This window comes from Diachasma alloeum, unplaced genomic scaffold, assembly GCF_001412515.2.
Source record: "Diachasma alloeum isolate Michigan unplaced genomic scaffold, Dall2.0 Dall_scaffold_00183, whole genome shotgun sequence".
Classification (NCBI taxonomy): domain Eukaryota; kingdom Metazoa; phylum Arthropoda; class Insecta; order Hymenoptera; family Braconidae; genus Diachasma; species Diachasma alloeum.
In genome coordinates, this window is record NW_021680349.1 from 1621742 (window position 1) to 1632092 (window position 10351).

At 36.2% G+C, this 10351-nt stretch overlaps 3 protein-coding genes across 4 annotated transcripts in view; 2 read left to right on the forward strand and 1 right to left on the reverse strand.

Annotated features, from left to right (window-relative positions):
* LOC107046793 (ZZ-type zinc finger-containing protein 3) lies at positions 1-2214 on the forward strand. Its single transcript, XM_015269504.1, has 4 exons — positions 1-592; positions 975-1131; positions 1198-1439; positions 1784-2214. The coding sequence occupies exons 1-4, from the start codon at positions 221-223 to the stop codon at positions 2159-2161; spliced, it is 1149 nt and encodes a 382-aa protein (XP_015124990.1). The 5' UTR covers positions 1-220; the 3' UTR covers positions 2162-2214.
* Positions 2179-5145, reverse strand: LOC107046777 (queuine tRNA-ribosyltransferase accessory subunit 2). 2 transcript variants are annotated; one of them, XM_015269487.1, is made up of 6 exons: positions 4911-5145; positions 4697-4843; positions 3402-3866; positions 2599-2810; positions 2405-2530; positions 2179-2325 (listed from the first exon to the last, which is right to left on the reverse strand). In XM_015269487.1, exons 1-6 carry the CDS (start codon positions 5022-5024, stop codon positions 2220-2222), a joined length of 1170 nt encoding a protein of 389 aa, XP_015124973.1. In that variant the 5' UTR covers positions 5025-5145; the 3' UTR covers positions 2179-2219. The 2 variants fall into 2 exon arrangements, with proteins under 2 accessions (XP_015124973.1, XP_015124980.1); XM_015269494.1 differs by lacking the exon at positions 4697-4843.
* Positions 5146-6192: 1047 nt separating this feature from the next.
* LOC107047780 (cold shock domain-containing protein E1) overlaps positions 6193-10351 on the forward strand; it is a 7739-nt gene continuing 3580 nt past the window's right edge. The window contains exons 1-5 of the mRNA XM_015270615.1: positions 6193-6263; positions 6863-8458; positions 8922-9292; positions 9514-9954; positions 10046-10319. Coding sequence (XP_015126101.1) covers positions 8072-8458; positions 8922-9292; positions 9514-9954; positions 10046-10319 — 1473 coding nt within the window. The 5' untranslated portion in view covers positions 6193-6263; positions 6863-8071. The remainder of the gene's footprint in view (positions 6264-6862; positions 8459-8921; positions 9293-9513; positions 9955-10045; positions 10320-10351) is intronic.

A 10351-nucleotide genomic window follows, 5' to 3' on the forward strand; every position in this document is an offset into this window, starting at 1 on the left:
TTGACTGCACTGCTCTGTTGATCGGTCTGCGCAGCGGATGTTTGCTAGATTTTTCGGAGTTATATGCTTATCTCGGTTCAGATCGTTATGTTCTCTGTCCCTATCCATTTAAAAACATAACCTCACAGCACGTCAAAGTGAAGTTCACGTGTTGTTATTATACCCATGTTCTTCTTGATTTAAATAAAAATCAATACAAAAGCAGGAGTAACAATAAACTATGGATTCCGAGGACGACAACAATGAATTTTACTTCGAGTCTGATCACCTTGCGTTGAAAGGAAACAAAGATTACATGTCACTGTTACAAACCATTGTGATGTTGGAGGCTCAGAGAACCCAGGCTATTCGCGATCTCGATACATTGTTGTCTTTTCGAGCAAAAGCAATGAAGGATCCAATATCCTTTGTTTCTGAGTTGCAAAATGGTAATCTCCCGGAGCTGCCTGGTCGTCACAAAATTCCGGAGATTCCGTACATTGATTGGAGTGCGTATAATATCACTGGGCCGAATTCACGAATAAAACCACAAACCAGACATGGAAATGTTATCCCACAAGTTCAAGTTAAATCGGAGTCGGATGATGGAAAAGTAAGTATCTACTTTTTTAAATTAAAATACGTATGAATTTTATACCTCAAAGATTTTAATAGAACGTTTTTCATCTTTCATTTTGTGTTTATGAAAACAAATGGACAATTTCATATTTTTTTTACTTCAATATTTCTAATTTTTTGCAAAATGTACAAAAGAATTTATAAAAATGCATGATTTTTCATTGAAAAAATTAACAGATGCTGATTTTTCTATATGGCATCAATTTTTAAAAATTTTTTTGCTGTTTTTTTTCTTGAATCTCGTTACAAACCTAGCAACTTCATGGCATACCATTTTTCTGGAAAAAACGTAGCAAAATAAGTTGTACAGAAATTTCAAGAAAAAATCCCTAGAATTATCAAATTTAAAATGTTAGATTCTCGTTCGTGGTCGAGCATTTGACGAATCCAAACCAGAAACTTTCAATCAATTGTGGACAGCCGAGGAACAACGTAGATTGGAAGAACTATTGATTGAATATCCACCGGAGGAAGTTGAGATGAAGAGATGGACTAAAATCGCAAATGCCCTAGGTTTGTGCCCCAATCAATCCCTCATTTTCCCATCGCCAATAGATTTCCTCATTTTTTCTTCTGCAGGAAATCGAACACCTAAACAAGTGTCCAGCAGAGTGCAGAAGTACTTCATAAAACTATTGAAAGCTGGACTGCCAATCCCAGGTCGTGGACCTAAAGTCAAGACTGACTTCAAGAAAGGTCTTCATCATCGGAATCTCAAGGGTTTACTCAGGAGATCCACGTTTTTTCCACATCAAGACTTCAATGATTATGAGGAGAGGGAGGAGACGAGGTCACATCCGTCGATTACAACAGAAGATTCGGTCAGTATACCATTTTTTGTTGTATAAATTTTTTAATTTTTTTTCTTCGATTGCGAAAAATTTTCGTGAGAAAAGAGTGAAAGTTCAACGGAAACACTTGGAAAATTCATACCGGAGAATTTCTATCTAAAAATACAAATCTGTTGACTTTGTGACAGGATAAAATTGCATAATGTTCAAAAGAAATGGCAAAAAATTTCAATTTTTAATAGACTTCTTACAAACTTTCAATAGAATATTCATAGAATTTGTAAAAAAAATGCGGAAGAGTATTTAGGTCCTTCTATTAAATTTTTCATTCGTGTGATTCTGAAAAATAATCAAGAACTACCATCCTCTCATAGGAGGATGATGCTGGTCCTAGCACTGGATCCGAAGAAACATCAGAATTACGACAAATTCAATTACTGAAACGAATAAAAACAGAGAAAGAGGAGCAGGGACCCCTGTATCAACACTTCGGTTACAAGTGCTCTATCTGCGATGAAGAGCCCCTGAAGGGAACCCGCTGGCACTGCACAGAGTGTCCTGACGTTGACCTGTGCAGTGACTGTGCTGTGGCTCAGATGGAAGCAGTGAACCCCGTCCACACACCCCTGCACAGACTCACTGACATTCGTCCACCTGAATGCTCCAGAAACTACGACAAAGATTATTTACCCCAGAATTTCGACGACTCCTCTTGTTACAATTATCTGGACCCAAATTTTCTGCCAGGATAATAAGAAACTATCTAAAATTTATTTAATTCAATAAAAATATATTTTTACACTTCTAGTGTCACGAAAATTTATCGATAAACTGTTTTTTAAACTGTTGAAATGTTCCCTTTCTGATGTGCTCTCGAATTGTCTTGAAGAACTCGAGATAAGTGTGGGTATTGTGCCTGCAAATAGTTCAATTATTCATCAGTCTTGGTATTAATTTTCATTGGAAAAAGCGTTATAAATTTAAAAATTCCTCACATCATGAGAAGCACAGAGAACAGTAGTTCTTTGGTATTATAGAGATGATTCAGGTACGCTCTCGTATGATTTTTACACGTTAAACACTGGCATCTGTCGCATATCGGTGAGAAGTCCTCAACATAGCTGTTTTGATTAAAAATCATCCAATTAATGTCAATATTCTAGATGAATTGTGCGTCAAATCTATTCACCTTTTATCTGAGATGGAAATCACCAATCCAGGGTTATAATTATTACCGTGATTATGTGAGTCACACGTGAACGTTATTGCCTTGGCAGTTTCAGTCATGACATAAGGATACGAGGAATCGAAAATATCCACTCCAGAGTCGATTAGCTCCAATAAAACATTAGGACTCCAACAGCCCATTGATACTTTCAGTTTTTCGGGCGGCAACAGATCCTGGGGACGAAAATTCTTTCTTAATGTCAGGAAACACTACACACAAGCATGAAATCATAATTACAAAGATGATGGAAATCTAAATGAATAAGAAAAAATTTCTTGTTCCAATCAACTCTGGTGGGGAAAATTGATTTGAATATTTTTTTTATATTGTTACGTTGAGTGATATAATATAGGCGGATATGTCATTAATAAATAACTGGGGCGAGCAGTTTATTAATTAATTAGGCAGATAATGTCAGAGAATAGAATGACAACAGTCGTATCTCAACAGGCTTTCCAGGCATCCTTCACATGGTTTACAATTTAGGGATTCGAAGGGGGATGCGCAACAGTATTATTTTCCAAGCATACAGTCATAAAGCGAAAAACGTTCTCGATTAAATTACTTTGGCTTTCCTCAAAAGTTTGAATATATTCTTGGTTTTTCTAAAATTTCAGAACTTTTCAGTTTCTCATTTCAATTTAAGAAATGAGCCATCATTAATGTCGTTAATAGGCATTAATTTCTTAGTGAATAAATGAATGAGTATATATAGGGTCTATTAAATCGTAAAGTAAATAAGTATTCACTTGAACTCAACTCACCAATGTGTGATGCACAACTTCTTTAATTTTTCCAAACGAAATATTCTGGACTTCGGGTCCATTCACGTGAAGTCCATCAATGACATACCCCTCTAAATTCTTCTCTCTCAAGAATCTAGCCGACTGTTCACGTGCTGTTAAATCGTATCCTCCCTCGACTGCTCCCAGCATACAGGTATTTTTCAAAATATCCGAACTTTTGTGCCTCTCAAAACACTTTTCGAACTGTCTTTTACTTCTCTCCACGATCTTCGTAATTTTTTTTTCTGAGGTTTCTTCGTTGCTATCACCATCGCACAGAGCTACATAAATGTCGGGCTTGAATGCCTCTACCAAGTTCATATAAATGTCTGGGGTGATGGCGTGATGTCCATGCTTCGTCCATATAGCTGTTGTGATGTGCTTCTGGTATCCGCGAGGAGTTTTCTTGGAGGGATCTTGGATTGTCAACATCGTTGGATATTCCTGGAAGATGATGAATAGAAATCGACGGATTGACGACCTTTGTGAATCTACTGACAACAGAAGCCAAGAAATATGCGAAAAACGTCAGAATGACGTCAAATGCTAGACACTCCCAAGGGCCCAGTAGGTCGTGAATTTGGAAGACGATAAGACGGATTTTAATTGGAGGAATAATAATGTAGTTTGAGGGAATTATTCCGTGAGGGATGTCACTGTTTTACACGCAGCCATCCCTAATTTACAGAAATTTTGCATCACACGTGTGCAAAATTCTGAAATTCAGTGATTTGTTCATTAATTGCGAATGACATTATCTCTTCTTCTTCTTCAATTCTTCATTTCCTTGATGATATAAAATTTTGTCTTTGTTTTGGATCTACGCATCCCTCCCTCCTCTCTCTCAGAATAACAACAATAATTTTAAAAAATAAAATAATCATAACAAAATTGCCTTACGCCTCAACCTTGAGTAAACAATAACCCAAAGATAAGCAGACCTTGTCAGAAGCCAACGCGGACGTCTACATCGTTTCGAAACATTTTTAAGAACATTTGCAAATGATTTAAGAAAATTTTCGCAAATGACAGGTCAGTTCAGCATTATGAAAATTAAAAAATGATGTATGAATTTGAAAACATAAATATGAAAATAAATTAGGAGATTATAATATTTGTGGCCGCTCTTTCAAACTGAAACCTTAGTGTGAAATATCATCAAAAATTAGTGCCAGATTTTTCAAAATCAGGGCCGTGTCCCTGGAAATCAGAGACATGTTCCTGAAAAACTATTTTTCACTGCAACAAAACACTTGAGACTGTGATGTACTTACCTGCATACTGACGAATTCAGTGAACGATTGAGACTGTTGAACAGCATCCACCATTGTTATTGTCGTTGGCAGAGTGACAGACAACATGTGTTGTTCTTTCGTCAACATTTTGAAGACATCCTTGGTCAAGTGGGGAACACTGCCCCTCTTGTAGTAAATTAGATGATCAGAAAACCATTCAAAAGAATGGAGAAAGTAAATGAGCAATACTTACCCTGGTGTAAACTAGGAGTAGGGGAGTTTCAAAAATAGCTTCTGGAAATTTCTCCAGCTCCGAAAGTGTCCCGAGTCTTGCACACCGGCTCACAGAATCCGTTATGAACTTCATGATTCACTTATTCATAAAATAATGATTATTGGAGCAACTGGAGTGGATTATTTTGCACTTATATTTGTGAGGTGAATTCGAGGAACTGAGAGCTAACACGTGTTTTTTGGTGTTTGCTACTGTATTCACATGTTACGATAGGTCGAAGGTGGCGCGCCTCATGGAGATTTCCCTTGCGGATCCCTATTTCCCTCCAAAAATCAGCCGTGTTACATTCCGAAAAACAACTGTGAAATGTTAATCAGCAATATTTTATGAGAACGCCAGTATGATGAGTGTTACCATTTCTACTGTTTTGGCGGTAGATCTACTGCTTTTCGCCAAAATCTTCTGCCCTCTTTCATACGGAAATCTCCCGTTTTTTTATGAACAACATTTTTTGCATATCAATCAATTTATCATCTTTTTAGGAGAAAATTTCTGATTCTCCACTAATCTATTTTGCTTCTAAATGTATAGGATGAACGATAGAAAATTGTATATCAACATTTTTTATCGTTGAATAAAAACATCGTTAAGAAAATTTTCTTTCTCTCATTTCATGCCATACGAAATCAGAAACTGTAGGGAAAAAGTATACGTTTGACTTTTCTTTAATCATTCACAACTCAGAATGAAATTCACTAATCGAACTCAGTCGAATCCATCACAAAGACGAAAAGTTCTACTTCATATATCGGCATCAACCATTAGTTTTTGTAATATTCTCTTTGAAATTGGAAAGTTATAAAATAATTGAGAATTCAAATTTTTAAATATGGAATTATATATTGACTATTGAGCAGATATTTCTAAATTGCACAAGAGGAATTTTCGATTAACCAAATAATGATTGATGAAGTAATTCGGAATTTCGAGATTTTAATTGATGATTAACTTAATAATTGAAAATTGATGAGCACTTGACAATTGACTTGCTTCAAAATTTAACGTTATTTAAAAGTTTGATTCTCCCGATGTTTGTTGTACTTAACAAATATAAGAAGAAGAAAGAATTATCAATACTTCAATGAATTATTAACTTAAAAAAACGTAAAGTGTCCATGTCGCCCCATTCTGCCCTAGTTCAAAAATCCCTCCCGTTCAGTGTAGTACGACGGCACCAATGAGAAATCGTAGCCACATCTACCCAATCCCTCCCTTCGCTCCCTGCAGTATCGCTAAGTAGTACGAACATGAGCATCCGTAAGTGTTGACATTCAACATGGCGGCATGTCGTCAGTGCTGTGCTGTGTCGTGGTGAGTTTAATAAATCATTTTACAATCACTTGGCTGCGAGTTTTGTACATAAATAATCCATCACCATTTAGCATAAAACTCGTTGACTCCCTCAATAAAAAAATAACGTTTTTACGTTGAGTACGAGTGACACAAAATCCGAATCGTGTCACAGAGAAAAAAAAAAGTAGAATAAACTAAAACTGCCGACTGCTGATGAACTCGTTGGATTGTACATACATATATACCACTACATGCAGATGATAAATAGGCGAAAAAACTCGGAATTATAACGGTTCTTTATTTATTGTTGATTTAAAGTTGGTGATATTTCTCGGCATATGCCTAGGGAGGGGATCAAATTACCTCCACTCCGATAATTAAAAATTCACTCCATTGATTCGGATTATCCGATTCACATTCACGCATTCTAGTTTACAAATGTGTCGGTGAAGAGGCAAGAGAAACCTGACAAAAACCAGAGTAACATCATAACCTACCCATATCGCTCTCTTTTTATCCCCAATAATTCAATGAAAACAACTCGCAGTCATATTTCTAGTAATAAACCACCACTCCTCCACAATTGTCATAAACAAATACTGTTCTTTTATTTTCAGCTTGTGTAATTGTTAGTTTAGGACAATTTTTGAAACCAACGCTCACTATAAATTCCACATTAGAAAAAAAAGCTGAAGAACAAAGAGAAACGCAAGAGAAAAATTATAACGATTATTAAAAAACAAGTTTATTGTAACGACACAACCACACTCAGCACGCATTGAAGACATCTGAGGATTTTCATGCCAACATTTATCCTCTAACAATAAATTCAGAATAACATAAAAAAAAATTTACAAACTTTTTTTCTTTTCGTTTCAATTCTTTTTTACATGAATGAGAAAGAAATAATAATCAACGGGGTGACTGATGTGGAAGTTAATAATACGAGAGGAATAGTTTATGAGGAGCCAGTGATGATGGATCAACTGTCAGTGGTTAAATAACGAAGTAAAAGAGTAAATTTTTAATTGAAAAATCAAGTAAACGCGTAACTGTGTGTCCAATCGGAGTGAACTGTGCTATAATAATTTTCTCCTTTCGTAAAACAATATTAAAAGATAAAAACATAAAGGTTTTCATTGATTTGTTCGTTTGTATGTACATTGGTTCGTTGAGCCGGCAAAATTTCAATAAAACGAATAATTAAAAAAAAAACGTGTGACGGGGTCGGTTGAAATTGCACAGTGATCGTGATTATGGCTGATACTGCGATATCCATCACTTAATGAGAATTGAAAATTTGAAATTTATTCAATCCAAAGGACACTCCAATCATTACAAAAGAGTGCCAAAAAAATTGTTCTCAGTGTCAAATCGAATACCACAGAGGAGAGAATAAATTCCCCCCAAACGGCCCCCCTCGAAGTCCCTCATTCATCAAAATCTACAAATTCAAGTTCTTGTAACGTCCTAATAGTTGAATTCAAAAAGAGAAGAAGAAAAATTGTTTTTTGAAAAGAAGTAAAAAAGGGAAACGAACGATTTAAGGTACCAAGAACCATTCTGTGATATCTATGTTAACACTTAAATACTATTGAAAAGACTAAAAAATTTCTAAATATAAGTAAAACAAGAAAGCAAAAAATATATTGTGCGATCAAGTGCACGCGATAGGCAGGAGGACGGGAGTGAGCCTGCCTTCGCCAAAGATATAGAGAAAACGTGAGAAAGCGAATGAGAAAATTAATAAAATAATAAAACTGCATAAAGAACAATTGATAAATACAGCAGTGGAAACGAAATTGTAATTAAAGAATTGAGTTAAAATGTCCAACAATCCTCAGTGGAAGAGTTTCCAGCCGCCAATCATGAACTCTGACCCAGCTATACTCGACTACAAGTCAATGTCAATACCGACTAAAAGTATTGTCGGTGGTACCCAGTCAACCAACAGTCATTATCGCAATGGTATGAGTTATGGTGGTGATGTGCATGGTTACATGGGCTCACCACCGGACAGTGGAAAAATATCCTATACCGGATATGCACCGGCAACATCACCGCGCAATGGTACTGCTAGATTCCCAAATCGTTCGTTAAATATGGAGAATAATACGCAATATACACAAGAACCGGTGACTAATAATTCATCGTATCAAGATCAGTCTGCTAACCAGGGGCCACGTGAAGCCGGTATCATCGAAAAATTACTGGTAATTTTTATCAGTTTACATTCTATCACATTCAGAAGTATTATTGCCTGAATTATCTGGGATGAAAAATTCATTCCAATATTCGTAGTGTCGGACGGATTTTATTATTCAAGATTTTTGAAGACTTAACTTGTTTTTTTTATCCTGAAATGTTGGAGAATGCTTTAAATATTAAATTCATGAACTTAAATATGAACAATAGATTTTCTTCTCTGTTCGTTTACATTTTATGACATGCAGAAATATTATGGCTTAAATTATTTTGACTTTTCATCCTGAAATGTAAGAAAATATTGGCGACATCAGATTTATTAATTTATTTATATTTATATTTAAAAAATTTCCGGACATTGAGTCCATGATAAAAGAAATTCCATCGTTCGTTTACGAAAAGGAAATGTTTCAGTTGAAAAAGATAATTTATTTCGTGCAGAGTGTTTCATAAATGTCCTTTCTTCTTCAGCATTCTTACGGATTTATCCAGTGCTGCGAGAGACAGGCGCGTTTGTTTTTCCACTTCAGCCAATTTAGTGGTACCATCGAACACCTCAAAATTGGTGACCCAGTTGAGTTTGAAATGACATACGATCGTAGAACTGGCAAACCAATAGCGAGTATTGTCAATAAAATAGCCCCTGAAGTTGTACTGAGCGAGGAGAGAGTCACTGGTAATGTTACAACTGAATTACCAGCTAGTGGTGATTCTCAGGGACGAATTAGCTATGAGAATCGTGGAGAATGCTTCTTTCTCCCTTATACCAAAGACGATGTCGAGGGAAACGTCACTTTACGCGCTGGTGATAAAGTATCATTTCAAATTGCAACTAATCAACGGTAAATTGGGCTTCGAGTCAGGTGAATTGTCCAGAGAAAATTGCTTGAGGTTTCATTGAATTACTTATCTGGAGGAAGGGAATATCCTTGGATCAAGAATATGTGTCCCTTTTTTCTCTCAAAATAATTTCTTCAGGTTGCTTCATCACTGGACAATTCACCACGTAATATTAGCAGAACGTGAATAATCCCCTTCTAATTAATTATTCAAAAAATTCCAGGGGAAATTTGGGTGCTTGTCACGTGCGACTAGAGAATCCAGCCCATCCAGTTCGTTATCGTGGTGTTGTATGCTCCATGAAGGAGAGTTTTGGATTCATCGAGCGTGCTGATGTCGTTAAAGAGATATTTTTTCACTTCAGTGAAGCAAAAACAGTTAAAGAAGAGTTGAAATTGGGTGATGATGTTGAATTTATCATTCAAACACGCAATGGCAAAGAAGTTGCGTGTAATATAACAAAATTACCACCGGGTTCGATAGTATTTGAGGAAGTTAATGATGAGATAATGAAGGGGCAAGTATTGAAACCACTAGAGAGGGGTAATGCTGCACGTCATCAGAACGATCCACTGCCTGGGCGTATACGTTATCGAGCAGCAGATTATTCCGAAGTTGAAGTGCCATTTGGGGATAAGGATCAGAAGGGCGATTTTACACTCAAGTAATTGATTTTATTTTCTATCTTTAGTCATAACTGGCGAGTGGAAGGGTTGGATAATTTGATTATAATATTTTTGGATTGTCTTATTTAGGCATGGCGACTGGGTACAATTTTTAATAGCCACTGATACGAGAGATCAATTGAAAAGGGCCACAGAAATATTTCTATTACCTGAATCATTCGCTGTCTCTGGTGAGAGACGTGAGCAGGGTGTCATTGCATCGTTGAAGGATGGATTTGGATTCATTCGCTGCGTCGACCGAGATACCAGATTGTTCTTCCACTTTAATGAAGTACTTGACATTGATCGAGAAATAAGTGTTGGTGATGAGGTGGAATTTACCGTCATTCAAGTGGGTCTCTGTGTCAGTAGAAAAATCTTTTGGAGGTTCTTTTT

Bases quoted from the DNA above. Each gene is read 5' to 3' on its own strand.
- LOC107046793 (XM_015269504.1), top strand. From the start codon at position 221: ATGGATTCCGAGGACGACAACAATGAATTTTACTTCGAGTCTGATCAC. The intron at 593-974 runs GTAAGTATCTAC...TTAAAATGTTAG, and splicing joins CGGAGTCGGATGATGGAAAA to ATTCTCGTTCGTGGTCGAGC. The intron at 1,440-1,783 runs GTCAGTATACCA...ATCCTCTCATAG, and splicing joins CGATTACAACAGAAGATTCG to GAGGATGATGCTGGTCCTAG.
- LOC107046777 (XM_015269487.1), bottom strand. From the start codon at position 5,024: ATGAAGTTCATAACGGATTCTGTGAGCCGGTGTGCAAGACTCGGGACA. The intron at 2,811-3,401 runs GTGAGTTGAGTT...TTTCGTCCCCAG, and splicing joins AAGTTGTGCATCACACATTG to GATCTGTTGCCGCCCGAAAA. The intron at 2,531-2,598 runs GTGAATAGATTT...TAATCAAAACAG, and splicing joins ATTTCCATCTCAGATAAAAG to CTATGTTGAGGACTTCTCAC.